Source organism: Cricetulus griseus, chromosome 2 (genome assembly GCF_003668045.3).
Source record: "Cricetulus griseus strain 17A/GY chromosome 2, alternate assembly CriGri-PICRH-1.0, whole genome shotgun sequence".
In the NCBI taxonomy this organism is placed as follows: Eukaryota; Metazoa; Chordata; class Mammalia; order Rodentia; family Cricetidae; genus Cricetulus; species Cricetulus griseus.
The window spans coordinates 8,755,835-8,783,460 of record NC_048595.1 but is presented as its reverse complement, the minus strand read 5'-3'; the positions used below and the strand labels follow the sequence as shown (position 1 = coordinate 8,783,460).

General features: G+C 47.3%; 1 protein-coding gene across 7 annotated transcripts in view; it reads right to left on the bottom strand.

Annotated features, from left to right (window-relative positions):
- The window catches only part of Vps13d (vacuolar protein sorting 13 homolog D), a 227,793-nt gene extending 201,406 nt beyond the window's left edge, over nt 1-26,387 (bottom strand). For 4 of the 7 annotated variants that reach the window (XM_027398154.2, XM_027398160.2, XM_027398156.2 and 1 more), the window contains exons 1-12: nt 26,234-26,387; nt 21,221-21,389; nt 13,408-13,485; nt 10,731-10,921; nt 10,539-10,619; nt 7,616-7,732; nt 5,364-5,468; nt 4,313-4,483; nt 3,718-3,818; nt 2,324-2,492; nt 593-694; nt 246-447 (exon numbers count right to left, since the gene is read on the bottom strand). In XM_027398154.2, the coding sequence (XP_027253955.1) occupies nt 246-447; nt 593-694; nt 2,324-2,492; nt 3,718-3,818; nt 4,313-4,483; nt 5,364-5,468; nt 7,616-7,732; nt 10,539-10,619; nt 10,731-10,921; nt 13,408-13,485; nt 21,221-21,317 (1,414 nt within the window). In that variant the 5' untranslated portion in view covers nt 21,318-21,389; nt 26,234-26,387. Of the gene's footprint in view, nt 1-245; nt 448-592; nt 695-2,323; nt 2,493-3,717; nt 3,819-4,312; nt 4,484-5,363; nt 5,469-7,615; nt 7,733-10,538; nt 10,620-10,730; nt 10,922-13,407; nt 13,486-21,220; nt 21,390-26,233 lie in introns of those variants that run through there. The other 3 variants (XR_003481832.2, XM_027398155.2, XM_027398158.1) reach the window with 1 other exon arrangement.
- Nucleotides 26,388-27,626: the final 1,239 nt, after the last annotated feature.

Here is a 27,626-nt window from a genome sequence, read left to right as displayed (position 1 = left end):
AACAAGCTCAGATTTAGTTCTCTGACAATGGCTGTCACTCATGTCTATGGAATAATGTACAAACAACCACAGCCATGGAGTGTCCTCCCTCTACCTCTAAGTAACAAACGGCTGTCCAAATGTCATCTCCCTTGGTTAAGTCTAGAAATGATCTCTCAAACTGTTGCACAAAGATCAGGATGACATTTAGCATCTAACCCTTCACTCTGGCTGAGAGAGAGGGTGCAGACAGACTCCCAACATACCCAAGATCTCTTCAGGGGTCCAGTGCTCATGTGACTCGGCTGACAGTCCTTCCACCACTTTCCCTTCAGGGCTCTGCTGTCCGTACCAGCCTCCCCACCCTGGAAACCAGGACTGCAGGTACTGCAGCATCCCGCTGCCTCCGCTGGCGTCTGGGTCACCAGGTGAGGCTCCTGGAGAATCAAACTGAGGCTCTCGAAGACTCTGTGTAATCACAAAGAGGCAGATATGGGCTGTGATGGGCCAGAGGTTGCCATTGCCATGCGTCCGACAGAAACGCACGCATATTGATTCCGAAGGGCTCAGAGTGCACTGGGCCCGAACGGCCCCTCCTCAACAGACTCCTCACCTCTGCGAGCTCCTCCTGTTTATAAAATCGGTCATGAACCAGTTCTCGCAGAATCTTCAATTCCTCAAAGCTCTGTTCCTCCTCAATCCGACACATCTCCTCCTGTTTGGGACAAAATGAAACCCGAACACTGCAGAGCTGTAGGAAGTCAGCACCCTCATCAGTCACTAGCCCCAACACCCCCTGAAGGCTGAGAGTCAGTGACCACTCACACCCTGTCTCTGGCTTACAGGGTTTCCCCTACAATCCAGCAGAGGTTACTTGTTCTCAAAAAACCCCTAGAACTAGTGGAAGCCGGCAGAGCAATGAGAACACACTTTGCTTCAGGGGGTGGCTGCCAGGCAGCCTGCTCTGCACAGCACTGACACAGTCACAAGCCACGTTACCCTTCACTGTCCCCACCTTCCAAGAGGAACCTGCAGGCCCAGATCTCACGGTGTGTGTGATCTGGCGCCAGCTCTTTCATATGTACAGTGAGTGACGGTGTGGTCATTTCTACACACTAGTCAGTAAACGGCATGTCAGCTATTGTGTCCCTTTTTTTAAGAATGTAAAATCACCCATCCTAAACAACGCCTTATTTGCTAACTTTAGAAGAGCACCCTGAGCATGTGCCCAGAGCTTGCGGAGCTGCCGCTACTTGGACACCTCAGCACTGATTCAGATTCTCCCTTGTAGTGCCCTGACTTTGCCTTCAAGAAAAGCAATCAGGACAAATATCAGATGTGATCTACCCTTTTCACAAGGTGCCCATTGTCAGGAGCCATGTCAGGCACTGCTGGAGACAGCCACAGGCGAGTGAGGGCCATGGCCTCAGCATGCTGGTTGATGGGTGAGAACTCAGGGTGTAAGCATGGCTCCTAGGGACCGTCCAGTGAAGAACCGTTCCTTTTTGCTTATAAAGGTCAACTAGAGGAACAATCCGTTAGAAATAACCTGAGCCAAAGTACAGCCACTCACAAAGGCTAAACAGTTAAGGGGCAAAGCAGCCCCACTCCTTCCCTTTCCCTGGGGGAGGAAGGAAAACAGATCCAGGAAGGGGTGGGGCCAGGACAGGAATCCGCAGGGCTGCTTCTAGGTATCCAGCCTACAAAAGACTCAGCCAAGGCCAGCCTTCTCGCCTGTCACTTACTTGGGCTTCACTTCTACCACCCCAAATCAAGCAAGTCAACTAGGATTATAGAAAATGTAGGTCAAAGTCCACAGAAATTAGTTACAGACCAACTAACACTTAGACTAGGTGCAAGACTGGAAGAGACGCTGGTGATCCCATGAAAGTCGCCCTGAACTGCTTGCATAGAAATGCATACTGTACAGGAGGGGTCTGCCAGGGTCGTGGCCATTTCTGCTTCCGCCTACCTGATGGCTCTTCTCAGGGAGGGGGTGTGGGGATGGAGGAGGAAAACACTTCTGGCTGAGATGAGGCTCACACATTTCAAGGAAGCCCCCACTCTACTGAGCCCAACACTAGCCTATAAAACTGTGCCTCCAGTAAGGAACTTTGTATCTTCACAGACTCAGCTTTTATTCAGCCTGGGAGAAAATATTCTTAGCTAAGACTGGTGGCTCATGCCTGTAATCCTAGGACTACAGAAATAGAAGCAGAAGGATTAGGAGTTCAAAACCAGCCTCAGCTACATAGAGTATGAGGACAGCCTGGGACACATGCAATGCTGTCTCAAAACCAAACAAACAAACCAAGAAAACATAATAAGCAAGCAGCCCACTCACCTTTTCATCCGCAGACAGCATGCCTCCTTTTAACTTGTTGAAGTATCTTTCCGTGTAAAACACAGCATCTCGGGCACGATGCAACAGGAAATCCCAGGTCCAACACTTCCTCTGCTCTCTGATCTCATACAAGTTAGCGTTCAAGGCAAAATACCACCATTCTCGGCAGCTGCAACAATCCGTGACAATGTGTTACTCTTCTGAATAAAAAACACTGTGATGCTCTTGGCCCAGGACAACCCCACAACACTGCTTACTCCTGAGACATTTCTTGTATCAGCCCTTAGTCTCTGTCTTGGGTCTATTTTAACATTAAACAAATTAAAATGTAGAAGAGTAAATCTGCCACCAAAAAGACCACTGAATTACACTGTGTCAATGACACTGCGGCAGGTAACCAACACGCCTCACCCAGAGCAGTCCTTCCCCAGGAGGACATTGCTGCTGGCGGTACAGCAAGCACCATCTTGAGACAGTCACCACAGACTTGACCACTACAGATTTAACTGAGTTTCTAAGGACATGCATAGAAGCACCTGAGATCTTTAAAACGGTTTGCATGTCAGACTGGTCACGTGTATCGCTGTAACATGAAAAGAGGGTTTATGGGGCAGGAAAGATGGCAGTAACTAAGAACACATACCGAGGCTAGGTATGGTGGCACAAGGGAGGCAGACCTGGGTCTGAACTCAGCCTGATCTAAATAGTGAGTTCCAGAACATCCAGGGCTACATAAAAATAAACACACAAACAAATAAAACATGCTGTCCTTATGGAGGACCAGAGTTCAGTTAATTCTACTTCCCACCCGATGTCCTCTTCCAGCCTCTGTGGGCTCCTGCACTCACACACATGCACAATCACACACACACACACACACACACACACACACACACACACACACACACACACGTAATTTAAATTAAAATATATTTCTAACAAAGAGGACTGATGCTTGCTCTTGAAGTCAGAGAGCACAACCTACATAATGTGGACCCAACAGACTGGAGGACACAGAAAAGGAAGTTTGAAGAGTACAGTAGAGAATGTCCCCACACAAAATGTCCCCAAGCAACGGCGATCTGCTTGCTAAGAGACACCAAGGATCTTTTGAGTTTCACTACTCTTGATCTAAGGGTGGATCTTACCTCAACAGAGATAAGCAATAATGACAACAGACACTTCACGCCCCTTTTGTCACAGATATTATTTCTATTTCCTCATAGGTTAACACATTCACACATTTTAAAACCTAACAAACTCTACCAAAGTTAACCCAGCTGCCCTTTTCTCTGCAGTCACAAGTGAAGGATGGGGAGGCATGTTTCCTCTCTGTGTAAGGAAACCATGCTGCTGTAAAGTGCATTATGGGTAACATGCAGAGGTGCCCTTACTTCTTGGACACGGCCACTTTTGGTTTCCACTTCCGGAATTTCACCTGCCTCTCCTTCCGCTCCAGCTCCTTGAGGAATCCCATGATCTGCCGGTACTGCAGCTTTGTGAGAGAGTAAGAGACACTAGATGACGATGGAATTGGTTCTTTGGCTCAGTCAAGACCTACATCTAACAAGAACACCTCACTCCGCTGAGGTGAAATCAGTGACCAAAGCATTGGCATGAGGCACGCTCTGTGGCTACTTAGTTCTCCTATGTTCTTTGCTCAGCCCTTAACCAAATCAAGCCTGGCGTTGGTGGTGCATGCCTTTAGCCCAGCGCCCAGCACTCTGGAAGCAGAGGCAGGTGAAGCCTGATCTACAGAGTGCCAGCATAGGCTGAAGCTATACAGGGAAACCCTGTCACAAAAAATTAATAACACCAAATCAAAACCAAAATGAGGTGGACATGAACCCAATTCACCATGTGGTGCACCTGAATTTGCACCTATCATACTCTGGCCTGGAGAGAAACAATGCTGAGGACACTGTTACAGGCGGGTTTCCGTTATCTGGCTCCCAGCAGTGGGTCTGAGCCTCTGGGAGGAAAATGTACCTGGGACAGCTTCAAGGGAATGGTCTCCAGCTGAATATCACATTCGATCCTCGGGCTGTGCCGGGACCTCAGGGGCTCCTTGCAGCAGTTTCTTTTCAGGAGGGCAGATGCGCACACAGGCTCCAGGATGTAGTGGTGACTGCGACTCTCCATGCTTCTGGCCATGGCCTCCTGTGTCACAAGAACATTGGTTCTACACAGACCAGGCTTCCGGCTGGCTGTTACCTTCTACAACACTGGGAATTTAGACTGAACAGTCAAACTAAGCCATGGTCTGTGCCTTAGCTTCACTGATACCTAATCCACAGCATGTCTCCTGGAGTTGGGGAAATGAATCGTTTGTCTCCATTTCACTACAGTACCTACAGTTTCTTTACAAAAACACTAAGTGAAGCTTTTCCTCAGTTCTTCCCACAGTAACGCTGTCTATCCATGTAAGTGTCTTAAAGGGACACCTCCATAGTGATGTCCAAGGAGAAACCCCAGCTGGCTGGCCCCTCTCTAAGAAGCTGATGTGCTGCTCTGTTCACTTAAAATCTTCATGTTCCATTCCTACTGGCAGACAAAATTCCAATACAGTGTGCCACAGGCACATAGCAGCAAAAAGTAAGGAATTAGACACAGACACATCTTACAAACAGAATGTTATTAGCCAGGTGTGGTGGTGCACACCTTTAATCCCAGCATTTGGAGTAGGCGGATCTCTGTGAATTTGTGTTTAGCCTGGTCTACATAGTGAGTTCTAAGGCAGCCAGGGCTATACAGTGAGACCCTGCCTCAAAAGTAAGTATTAAAAAAAAAAAAGAAAAAGAAAAAGAACTTCACATGAAAAAGACACAAAAGCATCCACACACAGCGCGATCCAAGTTAAAATACAAAGCCATGGTATACCTGAAGTTCAAACCCGAAGACACAGTACGCACCGCAGGCAAAGACTCTAGACAGACGATGCTTGGAGAGGGACAGCACAGAGGACCACAGCCTGCAAATCAGGGCCCCACACCATGGGGCTTTAGTGCCATGCTCCACTAAAGCCCTGGCCAGAACATACCTGTAATTCCACATGAGGCAAATCCCCCAATAAAGTGCAATCGACATCCCAGTAGACACTGAACTCAGCCACATCTAATCTTTTTTTCCGCATTAGTTTCTGTACCTGAGGGAGAAAGAGACAACGTGATGACGACCTTTAATCTCGGCTATATTTACTGTTCACTCAACAAACCGTGTGTGAAACCTCACACATCAGGCACTTTGCAAGTTGCAAAGGCTAAAAGACCAAAGGTAAACAGTCCACTCCTACACAGCTCAAACTATCCGTGCAAGGCCTGGCAGCTCACATCTTTGATCCCAGTACTCAGGAGGCAGAGGCAAGTGGGTCTCTGTGAGTTAAAGGCCAGGCTGGTCTATACAGTGAATTTCAGAACAACCAGTAGTACAAAGTTAAGAGCCTACCTTAAAAAAATAAATAAATAAATAAATAAACAAACAAAAACAAAATTTAACACCAACATGCACGATATTTTTAGTTACATAGAAGAAGCAGTGAAAGGATGCTATGAGCAAACAAACAGAAAATATCACTGGACAGAGGAGTGTCAAAATATCTGTAAATCTCTGCCACGCAGTGGGGGAGCATGCCTTCAGTACCTACCAGCATTTGGGAGGCAGAGGCAGGCGGATCTCTGTAAGTCTGAGGCCAGCCTGGTCTACAGATCGAGTTCCAGGACAGCCAGTGTTTCTCATACAAGGGACTGAGTCAGCACCAAAGGCCTGCTATATTCAGGAAACAGTGATTACATTTCCTAACTAGAACTCTGAATGGCAGGGAAACAGTATGGACACATGTGCATGAACACATATTTGAAGCAGGAGTCAGTTAGTGTTGAAAAAGCATCTTGGAATATTACTAGGGTATCAGTTTGGACCATCAGTTTGGACTCTTCTGGGAAGTTGCGTTCACCCCCAAGTGTGAGTGTGTCCTTTTTGTAAACACCACCTGTGCACAAGACTCACATTAAAGGAAGCCATCCTGGATGAGTGTTGGTACAAAGCTAGTGAGTGAGTGAGGTCCTTGCAAGAAGGAAAAACAAAAAGACAGAGGAGACAAGGCCTTGTGAACACCAACAGAGACTGTAGAGACACATCTGTAAGCCAAGGAACCAGAGGCTCCCAGTGACCCTCAGACAAGGGACAGGGATGAGGACACGCTGACTTCTTAGCTTCACATTTCAGCTCTCTCACTCGCTCTCTCTCTCTCTCTGGTTTGCTCTGAGACAGGATCCCACTACATTGTCCTTGGCTGGCCTAGAACTCACTGCATGGACCAGACTAGTCTAGTCTTGAACTCAGGATCCGCCTGCCTCTGCCCCGAGTGCTGGGATTAAAGGAGCGCACCACCACGTCCTGCTGTTTTTTGTTTTATGTGCATGGATGTTTTGCCTACATGGATATCTGTACAGCTGTATCCAATGCCTGCAGAGTCAGAAGAGGGTGCCGAACCCACAATCACACAAGGCTCAAAAGCTATAAATGCATGTCCTAGTAAGTAAAAATTATAGGATGCTGAGGCAGGCATGGTGGCTCATACATGTAATTCCCAGCACTTGGGAAGTGACAGAAGGACCAGAAGTCCAAAGAGATGTTTAGTAAATTACATATCTGGTTCAAGGTTGCCCTCAGTGACATGAGGCCATCTCAAACTTTTAAATAATCTGTCAACTTTTCTATGTCAACAGTATCGACCCCCTTTGCCCGACAAAACACTTGTTTTATGGAACAAGGCGTTATCTGACTCTAGAATAGGAAATACAATCAATTAAGACAGTTGCCAGGTGTGGTGGTGGAGGCCTGCCATCCTAGTAGAAGATAATGAAACCCTGTCGGAAAAACAAAAACCCAGGGTATGTGAAGAGTGTGGAGAATCGGTGTTTTACCAGATAGTCTAAAACACCACAGAAATGTCACCTAGCAGTTTTATAAAAAAAAAAAAAAAAAAAAAAGGACTGCGTGGAAACCATCACAGACATTCCCAGACAGCGGGTGAAACCTAAGTAGAACAAGTTTCCTTGATGATTGACAAAGGAGTGGGAAAATGGAGGTTGAAATCCTTTGCTGACAAGAATCCTTTGCACCTCAGCTTGCTTGTGTATAAAACCATAAGACAGGACTATACAGAGAAACCAGTCTCAAAAAGAAAAGGACACCGGCATAGGTGGGCAAGTAGCAGGGCTTGTTTACGTAACACTTTTGAGGAGCCAAGGGCAGTTTTACTCTTGGTCTGTGGTCAGATCTCATACTCACAGGCTCGTTTGCAGCATTCTGCATGGACACGTTCTTAATGCAGACGCCAAATGCGAAAGGATGAGATGGATTGGTAAGACCATCTTCAAAGCGCAAATGGACATCTTGAATCTTTAACTGCAAAGACAGGAAGGGAAAACATTTAGATAACTTCTGCAGGTGGAATCCTATTGGTGGGGTCCAATCAGAGGGCATCTGCAAATGGGCTCCCAGTGTGCTCAAAATTCCAAGGGAGCACGATGACAAACCACTCAAGAATGACAGTTCACTGCCATGGACGTTATCTCAGGAAGGCTGCAATGCTCCCATCAAATCATTCCAGAAGTCACTGTAAACATTTAAACACAGGAATACCAGGGGCTAGAGAGATGGCTCAGCAGTCGTGCAAGCCTAGCCATGTAAGTTCAATCCCCAGAACCCTCGTAAAGATAGAAGGAAAGAACAGACGCCAGAAAGTTGTCCTCTCGCCTATGCACACGTACCCCCACACATATAAAATAATATATACATAAATAATAGTTTTACAGAGAAGGGAAGAGAGAACAACATCATTGAACCCAGATAATTGGTCCTGCCGCTCTTGTCTCTGAGGAATCTGAGCCCAGGAAAGGCAGCAAGGCACAAAAGGTCTGTGTGAATCTACACATGTGTGAGAAAGAGAAGGAAGGCACTCTGCTTCAGTGAGTTAAACCAATAATAGGATCTGGGAGCAGCTCAAAAGTAGAGTGTGTGCTTATCATGTGCAAGGGCCTGGCTCAAGTCCTAGCACTACATAAAGAAAGTTAACACGTGGTGTGGTCAAGAAAAAAGAAAACTATATACACATGTTCAGCATCATTAACCATTATGAAAATACAAACTAGATCAGGGAGATGGCTCAATGAGTAGGAACAATTGTTTTGCAAGCATGAGGATCTGAGGAGCATGAGGATCTGAGGATCAAATCCCCAGCACTACACAGAAAGTCAGGCCTGGCTGCACTTGCCTGTGATGCTAGTATTGAGGGAGGGGACAGAAACAGACAGACCCCAGGACCTGGATCAGCCTAGTCAAAATAATAAGTTTCCAACTTAGAGAGAGTCCCTGTACAAGGCAAAAAGGCAGACAGCAAGAGAGGAAGACACCTGGCATTGTGCTCTGGCCTCCACATCCATGAACACAAGGGCAAATGTGTGTGCATGCCCAACAAACATAAACCACACACACCACACCACAGAGAAGGAAAAGACACATAAAACAACAGTGAGTCGTCACTCTATTAATATGATTACAATCGAAAGACAATCATGGTATCGAGACCAACGTGGAAAAACCAATGCTTAATATTGATGTCAAAATCATAATATGGGCCGTGAGGTGGCTCAGTGGCAGGCGGATCTCTGTGACTCTGAGGCCAGCCTGGTCTACAGAGTGAGTGCCAGGACAGCCAGGGCTGTTACACAAAGAAAAGAAAAGTGGTGGCAGGGTACTCGGCTCTAAATGGCAGAAGTACATCACACCCTCACCCCCAAGGCTCAGAAAACATCAAGGAAGAAGAGACAGAAAAATGTTAGACCCAGAGGATGAGGAATGCAGTGAAGACACGCCCACCTGGCTCAGACCTGCTGCAGTGGACTTCTCTACCTAAGACCTGTGCACCACCAGCAAGACTATTCCTGTGATTCCACTGTAGAGAAATGGCTTTCTAGTTAGTCCTAGAAAAAGACATTTCTGGGGCCAGCAGATAGCTAGACAGGTAAGGGTGCCAGAGTGCCTGCTACCAAGCCTGATGACCTGAGTTTGATCCCCAGGACCCACACAGTAGAAGGAGAGGACCAACTGCCACAAGGTATCCTCAGACCTCCACATGTGCCTCCTACCCCCAGTAAATAAATAAATGTAAAAAGAAACTTTTTATGAGAAAAATATATTTTTTGTTGTAGAAAATATATACATACACCTGCACATAAAGCTATATATACCACATGCACAAAAATATCATATTAATATTTTCTGGTTTTTTGTTTTTGTTTGTTTTGGGTTTTATTTTTTATTTTTTGTTTTGTTTTTGTTTTTGTTTTTCAAGACAGGGTTTCTCTGTCTAACAGCCCTGGATGTTCTGGCACTCACTCTGTAGACCAGGCTGGTCTCAAACTCACAGAAATTCACCTGCCTCTGTCTCCTAAGTGCTGGAATTAAAGGCCTTCACCTCTACTGCCTGGCAATAATAACATTTTCTAAAAAATCAGTGCCCTCAAGTGCATCAATCTTTTCATCCCCATTATGAAACTAACAACTTCAGATCATACTTTTGGGGAACATAGCACACACTGAACACATTTGGCCTGGATTGCCTTGACACTGCAATAGAACCCTAGAGACTTTAAGCATGGACTGTCTTGTGACATTCAATGGATATTTCATCCACTATCCTATTCCTAATGATCAAAAACATGGCCCCAGCAGTGCAGTGCATCCAAACTCCGTAAGATACATCAATGACAGGTCAGATGCCTTAGTGGCCATCTATAGTTCACAACACGATAAGCAATGGGGACCCAGGCTCTCCCATTTTGCGGGTGAAAAAACTGAGACCAGAGAGGTTAAATGACTTGCCCTGAAACCAGTCATGTAGGCCTAAGTAACCTGGCTTCTGAGGTGATAAATCCTTTAGCAAGTAAGATTCCAACATCTAACATTAAAAAAGAAAGTGTGGTGGGGGGTGCGTGAAATGCCTATGCCACTCATACCTTGCTAAAGCAAGAAAGACCTGTGTCTACCTCACAAAGCAGGACTTGCTTTACAGGTTTTCCCTTTGGTGCAGCCTCCAAAGGGGCACACCTGAGAAGCCATAAACCCACAAGAAACGAGCAACTCAGAAGCGAAAACACATCTAAGGCTCAGAAACCCTTCACATGTCTTCAGGAAGGTTGGCAGGGCTCACCTCAATGTTTTCCACAATCCTAGTGACGACTGAGGCGGTGACAGAATACCAGTAAGGCTCTCCCTTCTGCTGTCGCTCACTCTGCAAGGGAAAGAGCCAGTGTCAGCACAGGCCTGCCCTTTGCTTCGGGAGCTCACAGGAGCCCTAAGGCCCCGCCCTAAGACCGTGAGGGAGGCTCTAAGCCTTGCTTGCCTTCCATCTGTCCTCCAGGGCCTGAAGCAGCGCTTTCTTACGTTCCCTCTCCAGCAGCTTCTCCTTCTCATCGTTGAAGTCCTGGATTTTCTCAGGGGCACCAATTAAGTGGAGGCCAGAGATGGAGATCACCCAGGGGTCCACATGCGGGCGGTAAAAGGGAATCTGGAGGGTCACTTTCCCAATCAAGCCTGGAGGAGAAGGAGCGGCTCATTAGACACCTGTGTTTACTAGTTCCCCTTAAAACACACAGGTTACTTTTACCATTATTTATTTTATTAAAAAAAAAAAAAAAAAAACTGGCCACTATGATGGTGCATTTAAAAAATGCTGAAGAGACAGAGGCAGGAGGACCACAAGTCCAAGGCCAGCCGGGGGGTGTTGGGGGGACTTAGCTCTGCTAGAACATGTGCCTAGGAAGTGCAAGGCCCTGGATGCTGTCCCCAGCACCAGAAGAAAAAAAGGCAAAAATCACAAAAACAGACACAAGCCAAGAGTGATGGGGGAATGCCTATAATCCCAGCACTCAGGTGGCTAAGGCAGGGGGATGGCAAGTTCAAAACCAGCCTGAAGCACAAAGTGAGTTCAAGGGTAGCCAATCAGGCTCCTATGTATATGAAACTAGTGTTAGGGTAGAATCTGTCGAGCTAAATTGCAATAAACTAATTAATTAAAAAGAACCAGTTATAATGAATTAAACTGAAAAATAACCAGTGAGTCTTTTTCATATCAATTATGAATTATCTACTATGCAGACACTCTTCCAACTGGAGCACACCTGGAATTCCTAGGGGGTGTCTTCCCTCCCCTGGCACCCACCTGCACACACCCTGGTCACAGAACTTATCTCTTGTTAATTAATAATTGGGTGATTGACAAGGATGTGTCAGGAGTTGCAGTGTTTACATATTTAACCCTGAGTATACCCATCATAAACTAAAACAGACAATACAGCATACAGATAAAGAAAGAAAGAAAGAAAGGCTCAGAGAGCTACCTGGGCTGTAAAAGTATATTTATTGCCCAATTTCTTCCATTTTTAGCCAAGCCTTTAAATTCAACTTAATAAAAGCAGGTCACTGGACATGGTGGCACATGCCTTTAATCCCAGCACTTGGGAGGCAAAGGTAGGATCTCTGTGAGTTTGAAACAAGTCTGATGACATACCTGCAAGCCAGTCAGGGCTACACAGTGAGACTCAGTCTCAAAAAGCAAGGGATTTTCCTTTGTATGTAGTTGAGGAGGAAACCAAGGCCCTTACATATTCACGCATGTTCAGCAAGGGCTATGCACTGATATAGCCCCAGTCCTCACAATGGTATTTCTAATGAGAATACAAATGATTGACTGTCTAACCCAGTAGTAAATTAAGAGTACCGGGGGTGAAATGCAGTGATCGAATACTTGTTTGGCATGTACAAGGCTCTAGGTTTAACATTCGGTACCATGGAGGGGGAGGGTATTTTACAAAAAAAAAAAAAAAAAAAAAAAAATGAAAAAGGAGTTTTCTCTAGAAAATAAGATTTATAACTGAACTTATATGCCAATCTGAATTAGTGCACAGTGGCAGCTATTTATTTGGCTTGAGACAGGGTTGGATACAGCCTATGTCGGTCCTGAAGCCTGAAGCCTGACCTTCCTTCTCCCTCTCAAATGCTGGGTTATAGGCTTGCTCTTCCATGCTGGGCACAGTGGTGGGACTGAATGAGTTTGCAAGAGGACACAAAGCATTCTGACAGACAGAACTTCACACATCTTATGTACTTTTTGTAAGAAACAAGGTCAAGTTTGCTAATACAATATTAGAAAACCATCAATTTTCCCCCCAGAGTTTCTCTTAATCCTTCAATATTTGAAGAATGTTCTCCTGGAAGTAACCTTGTCAGCATTCTTGAACCTTTCAGATTCCTATCTGTCAATATATTTGCTGGTGGTATGCATGCATGCACACGCACACACAAAAATAAATAACTGTAGAAAGTTTTTAAAAATACAAGACATATAAATACTATTATGATCTTGTGGTTTTCTGTGTGTGCAAGGGTGTGTGTGTGTGTGTGAGAGAGAGAGAGAGAGAGTGTGTGTGTGTGTGTGAGAAAGAGAGAGAGAGAGAGAGAGAGAGAGAGAGTGTGTGTGTGTGTGTGTGTGTGTGTGTGTGTGTGTATGATGCTTGGGATGGAATCCCAGGCCCTGTGCATGCTAGGCAGGTGCTCTACTACCAAACTACACCCCTAACCCTATTCCCTGACTATTCTTTTTTTTTTTTTTTCTTTTTGGTTTTTCAAGACAGGGTTTCTCTGTGTAGCTTTGGAGCCTATCCTGGCACTCGCTCTGGAGACCAGGCTGGCCTCCAACTCACAGAGATCCGCCTGCCTCTGCCTCCCGAGTGCTGGGATTAAAGGCGTGCGCCACCAACACACGGCCTTCCCTGACTATTCTAAGGCCAGGTTTTGTTGTCTGTTTGGACAGGGTCTCATTGCATAGTCCTGGCTAGTCTGGAACCCTCTATCTGGACCAGGTTGTCCTAGAATTCACAGAGCTCCACCTGCCCACATGGTGAGACTGATATAAGCTAACATAAACTCTCAAACTTCCTGTCTACCAACTCCAGGGCTTTTGTTCTCCTGTCCAGACACCTTGGTCTCCAGGCCCACCTCCCTCCTTTGGCCCCACGCACCGGCTTTGACTTCAAAGGGCAATTCCAGTTCTTTCAGGGCATCCTTCTTCAATGGGAGGTTTTCTAACTCAACAGCACCTAGAAACAAAACAGCACGAAACAGTCAGCCCACAAAGACAGTGCTATTGGCTGTGCACACAACACCAAAGGCTAAGGACCATGGCGAGGCCACCACTAGCCCGAGGGTCCTGGCTGTAGTAAGAATCTGACCGCCCAATGAACCATACACGACAGCTGAAGCACAGCAGCCAGAAGAGCTCAGGCGAGATCCTAACTATTTCTGTAATGGGCCAGAGAGTAGGTACTTTAAGCCTTTATATCATGACAATGGCATTCCTTTTTAAAGTTTTTTATTACATTTACTTGTGTGAGTGTACACGTGTCATGTATATGTCACATGTGTGCTGTGCACATGTGGCAGTCAGTGAACAACTTGCAGAGGTCAGTTCTCTCCTCCCACCATGTGGTTCCAGGGATCGAACTCGGGTCGCCATGCCAGGCAGCAAGCACCTTTACCCACCAGCTCTCCTGCTGGCATTTCCTTTTCTTTTCCTGACTCATGGGTCTCACTGTATTGCCCAGGCTGGCCTCAAACCTCTGGGCTCCCATACTATCCTCCTAGCTTAGCCTTCTGAGTAGCTAGGACTAAAGGCATATGCCACTAAGCCCAGCTCGTTTATTCCTCCAAAGAAGGTTTAGAAATGTAACAGGCAGCTAGGGGTTTCAATGGTCATACACCATACACAAAACCCTGTGATCCCCACCAAAGAAAATGTACCACCACCCTAGCGGTACATTCCTGTAATCCACAATTCAGAGGTAGGGACAAGGGGAATCAGAAAGTCAAGACCATTCTCAGCTACATAGTGAGTCCAAGACCAGTCTGAAAGTAAAAGACAGAATTCCAGCACTTGGAAAGTAGAGACAGAAGGATCAGGAATTTAAGATAATTCTAGGCTGGATAGCAAAATTCTGGACTAGCCTGGTTACAAGAGATTCTGCTCAAAAGTAGAGAACAGGTGGTGATGGCACACACCTTTAATCCCAGCACTCAGCAGGCAGAAGCAGAAGCTCAAAGTCAGCCTGGTCTACAAAAGTGAGTTACAGGACAGCCAGGACTGTTACACAGAGAAACCCTGGATGGATGGATGGATGGATGGATGGATGGATGGATGGATGGATGGATGGATGGATGGATACAGACAGACAGACAGACAGACAGACCAGCAAGATAGCACAGGAGATAAAGGCGCTTTATGCCAAGCCAGAAGACCTGAGTTCAATCTCCAGGACCCACACAGTGCAACGAGGGAACAGACTCCTAAAAGCTGTACTCTGACCACTTGTACTCTTAGGCATGCACAGAAGCTCTCACACATAATTAGTTAGTTAGTTAAATTTAGTAAAAGCCATCCTGAGATGGAGGTCTGGTCTGACCTGCTGGCTAGTTTGAAGACCCCCAGCTTAGGCTAACAGTTCCCGCAAGAATGCCATCACCTGAGTCTCTAAGATGTAATGCAGGCTCCTTGATCCCCCCTAACATCTCCCAAGTCAGAATCTCTGAGGTTAAAACACAAGAATCTGCTGTGGTTTTTAACAGGCAGTCCCGGCCCTCAGCAATGACTTTCCATAATTGAGCATAAGTGAGAAATGCTTGAGAGCCCATGGTTTAGTTAATAAAACTGAAGGCAGGCATGGTGGTTCACACCTTTTATCCCAGCACTTGGGATGCAGAGGCAGGCGGATCTCTGAGGCCAGCCTCGTCTATACATAGTTAGTTCTAAGACAGCCAGGGATAGGTAGAGACCCTGCCTCAAAAAAATAAATAATAAAAAAGTAAATAACTAAATAAAACTGGTCACCCCAAAGTACTCTTTTTTCTAGAGAGACCAAATGGTCACTCTGCACCTCCCAGAAGCACACTAACTGGTCTGAAGGCACAGAAAGAGCAGGGCCAGCCTGTATGATGACTCCAACCCAGGTGTGCAAAGACAGGACAGCCGGCTCCAGCTCTGCTACCATTTGGATCCAGATGTCCACCAAAGGCCCATGAACTAAGGGATTATCCCAGCCCATGACACTACTGGGAGGCAGTGGGGGCTTTACATGTGGGCCTACTTCGTAGAAATTAGGGAATTAAGGGCATGCCCTCACAAGGGTACTCAGATTGGGGCCCCTCTCTGATTCTGCTCCCCATCTGTCCTAGGGAAGGCTGGCTGTGCCAGGCGCTCCACTCCCACCATCACTGTAGGCCCAGAGGCAATGCAGCCAAGCAACCCATGTGAACCAAAACTGTGAGTGAGCCAAATAATCTTTCCTCCTTTAAACTGATTGTCTCTGGTATTTTATCACAGTAAGGGAAGACTGACAGACTCACCTGACTTTGCAAGCCATTCATATATATCTCCAAACATGAGAGAAAACATCGCCCCTAGCCACAAACTCCTGAGGAGAGGGCCTTGGCATTATAAAGCTGCATGCACAACACAAAACCATCTCTGAGCCATTGATCTGTCTGGGATAGATATTTTTGAGAACAGGGCATACAGACAACAACCATTAACTGGTAGAAAGTCCAGAAATAGGGCAGACAAAGCTCACTGCAAAGTTGTAATGATGTAGGCACCTTACTTCCCTGAATAAATGACTATGCAGACTCTAAAAAACCAGGTCAAACCTAGCCATTTGGCAGATTCTAAGCAAGTGTAATCTCTTTTTTTTTTTTTTTGGGGGGGGGGCGTTCCACATTACATGTTTTAAGAATAACCTGAAGCAAAATAACCCTATTTCCAAACGTGGAGAGAAAATTATCATAAAGAAGAAAATAAAACAATCAGAAAATCTCGCTGGGTGAAAATGACTTTCAGAGAGACACCTGCAGTTTCTTGTTTTGTTTCTGCAGCACTAGGGACAGAAGGCAGATCTCACACGTGTGGTGAATGCTCCATGTGCAGCCATGCCCTGGCCCTTTCCTCTTTTACACATTGATTGGCCTTGTTTTTCCATATGCTAATCCAGGGTTTCCCTGGCTGCTGTGCTGTCAGAGAAGGGGAAGGAGCTTACACATAAAACATGAGAAGCACCGGAGGTTTAGAAAGGACGGAGAAGAAACAGAAGCCTGAAGCCAACAGCTAAGAACATCAGCAAACACGGGAATGGCTCAACACCAATTTGGAAGACATGCTAGTCTCCCACACACATACTCACACACACACACTCCCTCACTCATGTGTGCCCACAGCCTGCCCCGCTGGGAAGGGTCCTGCCCTGCTAGGAAGGATTGCCTGAGTGAGAGTCAGGCAACAAAGCACCCGAAGGAGGTAGGCCTTTCGAAGCCAGAATGCCACTCATTGATTTCCAGGGAAACAATTTCCAAGCTTATTCATGGATGGCTCGCCCCAAAATTCCTGACCTCACACTGGCCAGAGATCTATTCACCAACATTGCAGTGAACTCAGGCCTCAAGCATTTCCCCGCCATCTCTGTGGACTACCAGATTCTCTTCATTCTGCTCCAGGTTATTTAAAGGACCAGGCTGAATAGGGCTCTAAAAACAAGGGGGAGTTGAAGTGCAGAGTCCTTGTACAGAAAAGCCTCTCTCTACTTTCTGACTCCCCTGAGCCTACAAGCTCCCAGCCTCTGTTCCTGGGATTCACTCCACCTTGAGTGTGGCAAACCCTCCTGTGCAACCCACTGAAACCCTTTTTGGTTCACTCAAAAGCCACCCACAGTAGCTTCCCCCAGGCCCTTCAGACAAAGGGCTACTCTCCTATGCACTCAAATGCATAATGTAACTTTTTATTGTAATTAAAGACAGAGTTTTACAGTGCCCCCTAGATTAACCTGGAACTCACTATGTACCCCAGACTGGCCTCCAACTCACAGCAATCCTCCTGCCTCATCCTCTCAAGTGCTGGGATCACAAGAGCCAGTCTTCACATCCGACTATCACCTGTAGCTGAAGTCCAACCATTTAGCAGTGGCTGCCTTGTTTGTGTTGCTGCTTAATTTGCCTCCCCAACAGGTTAGTGGCTCTGAGGGCAGGGAATTTACAGGCTGAGGTGGGACAATGATAATGATAGCATCTACAACTTAGTGAGGTCCTACTGTGTGCCAAATACTTCATGGTTATCCCTTTTCCCCCCAAATAGTGGGCCTCAAACTCAGACCCTCCTCATCTCCCACCCACTCGTGCAAAGCAAATGTTCTACCAGCAAGCTATAACCACAGCCCCTGAATTATCTCATCAGAAAATATATATGTTCCAGGAATTTGAAAGGGAGCAATAAGGGAGGGTTTAGAAAGAGGAAAGGGGAGAATGATATAATCTCAAGCAAATAAAAGAAATAATTTTTAAATATTTAATACATGTGGTGGTTTAAATGAGGCCCCCCAGAGGCTTTATATTTGAATATCTGGTTCCCTAGGTGGTGGTCTGTTTAGGAAAGATTAGGAGATGTGGCCTTGTTGAGGAGGTGTGTCACTCAAGAGTGGGCTTTGAGGTTTCAAAAGCCCACGCCTGGCCCAGTCGCTCTGTCTGCAACTTGCAAATCAGATGTGAGCTCTCAGCTTCAGTTACAGCAACATGCCTACTGGCCTGCTCCCAAGCTTCCCTCCATGATCATCATGGCCTAGCCCCCAACTGTAAGCAAGCCCTCAGTTAAACACTTTCTTTATTAGTTGCCTTGGTTGTCATGTCTCCTCAGAGCAATAGAACAGTAACTACGACAATACACTTTAATTTCTAATTTTATTTTATGCATATGGATGTTTTGCCCGCATATAAATACATACATATATATATATATATATCTGTGCCACTTCTGTGCCTGGTGCATAGAGAGACCTGAAGAGGGCATCTGATCCCCTGAAACTGGAATTAAAGACTGTTGTAAACTGCCAAGTGGGTGCTGGGAATTGAACCCGGGTCTTAACTGCTGAGCCATCTCCAGCCCATGTATTGTCTCACTCAACCTTCATAACAAGGCAAAGAAAGATTACAAGTTGAATATCCCTGTCTGGAATGCTTGGGATTTCAAATATTTCAGATTTGGGGAATTTTCTGATTTTAAAATATTTACATAGATTTCACTGGTTGAGCATTCCCAAACAAAAATCAAAACTCCAAGGCCAAGGCTGTTGCTCAATAGGTAGAGTACTTTCTCTCTCATGGCTGGAGCCAGCAGTCCCACCCCAGCACGGCTGACTGCCCCCCCCATTTTGCCCCTTCCATGCAGTCCAGCCACAGGAACCTATTATCAGTCCAGCCAGTTGAGCGCTGTCTCCTTTGTATCTCCACAAACATTTACACAGGAAATATTCGCTGCTAGAGCAGAATAGCACTCTCAGGCCTGTCTAGCACCCTGTCCCTCATCACCAGTCCCTCAGATCACAGCCCCCACACACTGCGGAAGTAAAGGGGTCAAGTTCTTTCAAAACTAATACCAGTTATGAAAGAAAAACATTCCTCGCCGGGCATTGGTGGCGCACGCCTTTAATCCTGGCACTCGGGAGGCAGAGGCAGGCAGATCTCCGTGAGTTCAAGGCCAGCCTGGTCTCTAGAGGGAGTGCCAGGATAGGCTCCAAGGCTATACAGAGAAACCCTGTCTCGAAAAAAAAAAAAAAAAAAAATTCCTCAAGGTTTCATCCCATAAATTTTGTGTGTTTGCTTTTGTTTTTTGAGACAGGAATTCTCTGTGTAACAGCCCTAGCTGTCCTAGAACTCACTTTTGTAGACCAGGCTGGCCTCGAAAGCCACCAGCTAATTTTTTTTTTTTTTTTAATTCAAGGTCTGTCAACATAGCCCTAACTGAAATTCACTATGTAGAGCAGGCTGGCCTCGAACTCACAGAGCTCTGCCTGCCTCTGCCTCTGCCTCTGCCTCTGCCTCTCCAGTGCTGGACTGAAAGCACGACTCACTACACTCAGCTTCATTCCATAGATTTAAAAGTCAAAGAAATAGTAGTCCTTAAAAAGGATGTAATAAAAGTTACCCTAAAGCACCAGAAAGATGCTACAAGATATATCCTGCTGAATGGATTCGGAGGAGAAACAGATTGGCGGGAGGGGGAGCGGGAGGAGAAGAGGAAAGGGAAACTGTGATGGGGTGTAAAATAAATGAAAAAAGTTAAATAATTTAAAAAAAGAAAAAGAAAGATATATTCTGTCTAAGCTGTGTGTGGTGGCACACGCCTATAATCCCAGCACTTGGGAGGCAGAGGCAGGAGGATCTCCACCAGTCTGAAGCTGGCAGAGACTTCATTGTGTCAGTTTGAGCCAGGGCTACAGAGTGAAAACCATTAGGAAGGGCCAGGGTGATGACTTTGAGGGTAAATAAAGGTGCTTCCTGCCCAGCTTGAATACGATCCTTAGAACACGCATGGTGGAAACAGAGAGTAGACTCCCCACACATTCTGTAGCATGTGTGCCTACAAACGTACAAAAGCTATAAATGCAACTTTAATCTTTTGTTATTCATTTAATAATTTTTATGTGTTGGTATGTGGCCCGCATGAATGTCTGCATGAGGGAGTTGGATCCACTGGAATTTAAGTTATAGACAGTTGTGAGTTACCATGTGGGTGCTGGGGATTGAACCCAGATCCTTCGGAATAGCAGTCAAGGCTCTTAACCACTGAGCCATCTCTCCAGTCCCCCTCCCCTCCTTTTTTAAGCCAGGGTCCCACATGTAGACCAGGCTGGCCTTGAACTCACAAAGATCCACCTGACTCTGCCTCCCAAGTGCTAGGATTAAAAGGATGCACCACACCTGGCACTTTAATAATAAAAAAAAGGACATATTCTACCTAGAAGCGCTGAGATTAGAAATCTGACATTACTAAATCCAGGAATACATCCTATGCCTTAAAGCTCCATCGGTTCATCTTGTCAGCAAACAGTATGTCACCAAGTATTTAGACATTCTACTGGAGTGCCTTTAGAGAGGATACGCCCTCAGCTGCTATCAAGAGCACCACCTGTGCCTATTCATTATGTTCCCTTTGAAAAGGGCCCTGCCCACCTCCACCTCCCTCTGCCCCCTGCCCCCCCTTTCCCGATGCTCCTGTCCCCTTTTCACTATCCTTTTCCCTTAATTTAAAAACAAAAAAACAACCCTCTGCTTGAACTCTGTTGCATGCATCTTTCTCTCTCAAGCCGCTTTGTTTTGTTTTTTGTTTTGTTTTGTTTTGCTTTGCTTTGCTTTGTTTTTCAAAACAGGTTTTCTCTGTGGCTTTGGAGGCTGTCTGGCACTAGCTCTTGTAGACCAGGCTGATCTCGAACTCACAGAGATCCGCCTGCCTCTGCCTCCTGAGTGCTTCTCTCTCCTCTCTCTCCCTTCCCTTTCCCCACTCCCTTCCCCCAATAAAACTTCCCACTAAAAAAAAAAAAAAAAAAAAAAAAAAGACACCCCAAGTTGACTTATGGCCTCCAAAAGTACCCATGAGCTCACCTGTGCACAAGCATGGGTGTTACCACATAAACCCACAGGTAAACTAGGGCAGGTGAGGTGACTCGGGGGGTAAGGGCAGGGCCAGGAAGGCTGCTAACATGAGTTTGAACCCCCACCACCCACCCCAGAACCCACATGGTAGAAGGAAAGAACCAACTTGCACAAGTTGTCCTCTGACCTCCACAGGTGCATCACCTTCCCACACACTTTAATTAGGAAGGAAGGAAGGAAGGAAGGGGGTGGGGGAGAGAGGGAGAAATGGAGAGGGGAGAAGAGGGAGGGAGGGAAGGAGGGAGAAGAGGGAGGGAGGGAGGGAGGGAGGGAGGGAAGCAGGCCACACTTAGCTAGAGTAGGTGTGCTTACCTTTGAGGAGTGCAACTGAGAGCTGGTCTGTGTTCAGGTTACTGACATACTTCCCCAGATAGGTATTGAGAACCCAGGCCACAAGACCTTCCAACATGACTACTGCCTCAGGAAAAGGTGCGGAAAATCATGGGTCAGTCTTTAGTCCTCTCTCTCATGGTCACAGAATCTATAAAAGGGGGGAAAGGAAATTAACAACAGCTTGGCTGGGTGTGGTGGCACCTGCTTTTAATCCCAGCACTTGGAGGTGAGGTAGGTGGGTCTCTGTGAGTTCAGACCAGCCTGGTCTAGACTTCCAAGCCAGCCAGCTCACAAAAACAACAACAAAATAGAGCCTGGATGGATTTCTCTGTTGACCGCCAGTTCTGCCTGCCTGCAAGTGGAAGAATGCAAGGGGCGGGCTAACCGAGATTCCGGGAGGATGTAAGACCAGCGCCCACACTGGTCTTCAGCTACAGGGAAGGTCACTGGGAAACTTACTGAAAATCACCCACAACTGGAAGCCGTGACTTTTAAATTAACTATTCTCTGAAATACTTCCTTTGGGAACTAGACTTGGTTCAGCCTGCCCTAGTGAGGGCTTCTCACAGGGCCAATCTGACAACATCTGAACATGTGTATGTGGTCAGGTGTGTGTGTGTGCAGCACACACATGCAGGAGCCTGGGGGGGGGGGGGGCAAAAGATGGCGTAAGGTCTCCTGGAACTGGAGTTACAAAGGCTGTGAGTCTCCATGTGGATGCTGGGAACCAAACCCAGATCCTCTGCAAGAGCCAGTGTCCCTAACATCTCTCCAGCTCTGTGGAGACCGTTCTGATTATTGTCACTTCAGATTCTGCTGTGGCTGTCTTGTGAAGAGTGGCTGTGGAAGCTGTCAAACATCTTCCAGTGCTCATGACAACCCCACAGAGCATTGACTCATCGGGCCCAAATGCTAAGAAGCGGGAACTTACGTCAAAGCAAAAATGTTCAAGAGGCTATGTGAATGAAATTCACACTCTACAACACTAGCTAAGGTGTCCTAATTAAAATTTGCAAATTCATTCATACGGCTCATTCATAAAATCATCTAAATGGATGGCAGTGTTTTATTGCTACTTTTCTTTTCCTTTTTTTTTTTTTTTTCCAGATGGGGTCTCATATACCCAAGGCTGGCCTTGAACTCGCCATATAGCTGAGGTTACAGCTTCTGACTCTCTAGTCTTCAGCTCCCAGGGCAGTGCTGTAATTAGAAGTGGGCTTATATTGTGTTGAGAATTGATCCTAATTGATCCTAATTTGAGCATGCTAGGCAAGCACCCTACCAACTGAGCTGCATCCCCAGCCCTGCATCCCGAAGATGCTGACCTAATGAACTATTATAGCCAAACACCAGAAATCCTCTGGTTATTGGTTTGGTATTTAGATTCACTATTGAATCACAACTGCTTGTTACAATAAGTGGTATAATATTGTGTTTACCAGTATTATAAAAAAAAAATAAACTATTCTTTTAAATATGCTAAAGCTTATCAAAACATTGGCAATTAAAATCAGTTTTCATTTCATCTGGTATAAGAACAACTAAGATACTTTAGCAAATATTTATAAAAGGTTTTGGTGGGGGGGATGCTGGAATGATGGCTCATTGGTTAAGAACACTGGCTGCTCCTTCCAGAGAACTAGGTTCAGTCAATTCCCAGCACCTACATTGTGGCTCACAACCATCTGTAGCTCCATTTCAGGGGATCTGAAGCCCTCTTTGGTCCTCTGCAGCAGGCACCCACCTGGCGCACAGACATTCAAACAGACAAAACACTCATAAAATAATTGTTAACAAGGTTCTGCTCAAGTTACATAGATGATCTTTACTGCTACAAAAGGTTAACATGAGGGCCATCCAAATAGCTCTGAGGGTAAAGGCACCTGCTGCCAACCTGAGGGCCTGAGTTCCATCCCCAGGACACACAGGAAGGAGAAAATTGGCTCCAGAAAATTGCCCTCTGACCTCCACATGCAAGCTGTGGAATGGGCACACCCACACACAGACTCAATTGCACATACACACAATAAACAAAATTTTTAAAAGTTAACATGAGAAAGACTGAAACAAACAAGCAAACATACAAACAAAGTTTAAGTGGAACCAAGAATGTTGGTGCATGCCTTTAATTTTGGCATCTCAGACCAGGAGGAAGGTAGAGGCAGGCAATCTCTCTAAGTTGGAGGCAGGCCTGGTCAACATATCAAGTTCCAGAACAGCTCAAAACAAACAAACAAACAAAAACAAAAGTTTAGGCAGGTTCTCAGATTACTGAGCTAGTGGATCCCAATTAGAACTGTGAGTTGTAATTCTTGCTGTAGGCCACTCATGCTGATCACCAGCCACCACACCAGACAGTCCAGATTTCCTGTGGCATGTGCCCCACTTGGAACAAGACTATTATCAGGATCCTTTCCAAGAACTTTGCCCAGTGACTAGTGAGTTAACTAAGAGCCAGAAGACACACTCACCCCAAGGAAAGGGCTAGCACCACAAAGAAGACCCAAGGCAAAAGCCCCCTGAGAGTTAAGTCAGTCTCCAGGACAGACTGACATTTACTTCTCAGTAATGTCTAGCACTTTCCTACAAGATTTGTTTATTATCAGTGACACTTAAAAATCAATTAACTAATCAGGGAAGTGGTATGAAATTTTAATCCCAACACAAGGGATGCAGAAGGAGACAGATCTCTGAGGGGTTTTTTGGCTTGGTTTGGCTTGATTTGGTTTGGTTTGGTTTAGTTCGGCAGCCCTAGCTGTCCTGGAACTCGCTCTGTAGACCAGGCTGGCCTTGAACTCACAGAGATCCACCTGCCTCTGCCTCCCGAGTGCTGGGATTAAATTGCTGAGCGTTCATGACCACATCCCAGCTTTAGATCTCTAAATTTTAAAAGCAGTCTGGTCTACATCTACATAGGGAGTTCCAGCCAGGGCACATACTAAGACCCTATCTAAATAATACTATTATTCAAACATTTTGCAAAATACTTGGCTTATTTCTTCCAAACACACACACACACACATACACACACACACACACACACACACACACACACACACACACATATATATATATATATATATATAAAATGCTCCAGACATAAAACTAAGAATCTGGGGAAGACCCTTCACTATTTGTTTAAATAGATCACAAAAACAAAATTTTCTTTTTAATCAAAAATGCTTCTCAGTGTAGGTAAAAGAAACATTTCTCCTCGGGAGGCAGAAGAGCTAGTACCAGGACAGCTAGGGCTGTTACACAGAAAAACCCTCTCTCAAAAAACCAAAAAGAAAAAAGAAACATTTCTCTATTGTCATTTGAAAAGACAGATCTATTAAAACAGAATGTGAAACTGACTAGCCTGTTTTACTATGTGAGCCTCAAACAGTGCTGGGCACCCAGCCAAGGCTGGAGTACTCTTTATTTTTGTTATTGCCATTAATTTCAGCCCTAAACGCCAACTCTCCCTGAAGTGCCAACTCCAGATGTTTTCCAAGTAAAGAGAAACCAGTGTCAGGCCAGCATGATCTCTCAAAAGGTAAAAGTACTTGCTACCAAGACAGCACACCTGAGTTTAATCACCGGAACCCACCTGGTGAAAAGAGAGACCAGACTCCTACAGGTTGTCCTCTGACAACGCACACACACACACACACACACACACACACACACACACACAGACACACACAGACACACAGACACACACAGACACACACAGACACACACAGACACACACACACACACACACACAGACACACACACACACACAGACACAGACACACACACAGACACACACACACAGACACACACACACAGACACACACAGACACACAGACACACACACACACACACAGACACACACACACACACACACACACACACACACAGACACAGACACACACACAGACACACACACACAGACACACACACGTAAATTAATTTTACTTTTTCAGGAAACTACTGTCGTTTTGTATTCTGTCCCCAAGTTCGGGCCCCACCGTACTTTACTCTCAATGTGGAAGTACACATTACAAAAGCATGGACGGTTAGCGCCCTAAGACGCTCCTCTGCTCAGTAGTAAATCGGGGCCAGGCCGGGAAGCATCCAAACCAGGCTTGACGCCACTTGAAGGGTCGCCTTAAGGAATCCGGTTTCAGGAAGGGAGGGCCGCCAGACTGGGCAGAATCCCAGAGCGTTCATATGCTCTCTCGGGTCCATCAGGACTTGTAGGCAGCTGCCCGGCAATAACCTCCACCTGGCTTCCCCTAGCCAGTGTGGCAGGTGACACTGAGGATCTGGGCTCAGCCCACAGCCCGGGCAGACAGCCGGACGTGACCTTGAGCCAGGCCCCTCCCGAGAGGAGGCCAGCCCGGGGAAGGAGACGCACTGGCCACTGGACCCGGGGAGTCCGTCTGCGAGGCTGCTGGGGCAGCGCGCTGAGGGACGGCGGGGGCTCTGCGTGCGGGGACAACTCCGAGGGGCTGCACGGGAACGCAGAGCCTCCCGGCCCGCCCGCCCGCCCGCCCTTCCCGCACGCCGGCGGCCGTCAGAACGCCAAGCCCGGCTGCAGCAGGGGGCAGAGCCACCAAGCCCAGGGAGGAGAGGGAAGGGGCAGGGTCCCCTCCGGGCCGGCGCGGACCGCAGGGCCCAGGCCCGGCCGGCGCCCCCAGCCCGGGCTGACCCCAGCGGGGACGGAGGACGCCGCGCCGGGGGCAGTGCTGGAGGGACCCTCGCACGGCGGAATCGGGCCTCGGGAGGCCTGACACCACCATCCAGGGGCGTCGCCGGGCTGCAGGCAGCGGCGCCCCGAACCCGGCCTGAGGTGCCGGCGACACTCGGGATCCGGGGTCCCCGCGAGGGCGCCCGGGCTCCGGCAGGAGAGGCCGGCTGCCGCGGAGCCCGAGCGGGGCCGCCCGAGCACCGCCGTGGCGATCGCGGTGGGCGCCGCTCGCTCGCGAGGCCCTCCCTCGGCCCTGCCCGCCGCCCCGCTACCTGTCGCTGGAGCTGGAGCCGGAGCCGGAGCCGGAGCTGGAGCTGGAGCTCGGGCCGCCGCCGCTGCCGCCCTAGCCGGGCTCTGCGAGGCGCTTCCTCTCCGCCACTCCTCAATGGCGCTGGCTGGAGCGCCAGACCCGACCAGTCGAAGGGCTATGTTCCTGCGCCTGGCCAGCCGAGCACCGAGCCATCGATGGCGCGCCCCCTAGCGTCAGCATGCCGCTCCTGCAGGGCTGCGGAGCCCTTGCAGGAGGCTGGGGGGGCTTCTTGATTTGCAACTGAGTCCCAGGAGCGTGTAGGGATGTTCGAGCCTAGTTCGAGCTAGTGTTGTGCCTCCAAAAGCACCCAGCTTTCCAACCAACTTTTCATCCCTCCCACGATGACCCCTTGACTGTCACGGAACTCTTGTTATTCAAACCATGCCCCTTTCTGCTTGAACCACCCTCCCCCACTATACTTTTATTAAAACTCACCTCCTGGACCCGCAAGATGGCTCAACCAGTACAGGAGCTTGCAGCCAGGACAGATCACCTGAGTCCAATCCCTAACACCCACATGGCAGAAGGAGAACACTGATTCCCACAAGCTGTCCCCTGCCTCTGTGTGCCTGCCCACGCATACACACAAAATTAATAAATGCAAAGTTTTCAGCTAAAAAATATTTTCCTCCTTCCGAACACTCAGGAGGATTGATAGTTGGGAGCCAACTTGGGCTACCTAGTGGCTGTGTGGGTGCTGGAAACCAAATTCCTCCTCTACAAGAGCAGCCAAGGGTTTCTAAGCACTGAACCGTGTCTCCAGCTCCTATATTTCTTCATAGACCTTGTTGGTTGGTTGGTTGGTTGGTTGGTGTGCCCAAGACTCATCTTGAACTCCTGGCCTTTCTGCCTCCACCTCTGGAGAGCTGGAATTGCGGATGTGAACCGAGGTGCCCAGCTCTTCATGGAACTTAATGCTACTTGAGATGATCTGTGTATGTGTCTACTCCTTGGTTACCTTTCCTTGGTTACCTGGCAGTTACTCCAAGACAGGTGCTTCATCTGTCCACACGTCTCCTCAGCAAACACTGTCTGAGCTCCAGGTGATGGCACATACTTGCAATCCCAGCACTTGGGAGGCGGAGGCTGGGGAGGTAGGAGTCCGAGGCTCTCCTCAGCTACACAGCCAGTTTGAGACAAGCCTGTAAGAGACCCTACCAGGAAGGAAGGCAGAGAGGATGGGGGAGGGGGGAGAAAGGAGAGGAGGGAAGAGGAGGGGAGAAGGAATGGGAGGGGAAGGGAAAGAAAGGAGGGGAGGGCAGGAGAGGGCAGGGAAAAGGGAGGAAAGGAATTCTCAAGCGTCTATGCTAGTCACTGGACTACAGAACACGTAGGGCGCTAACTAATGAGCCGCG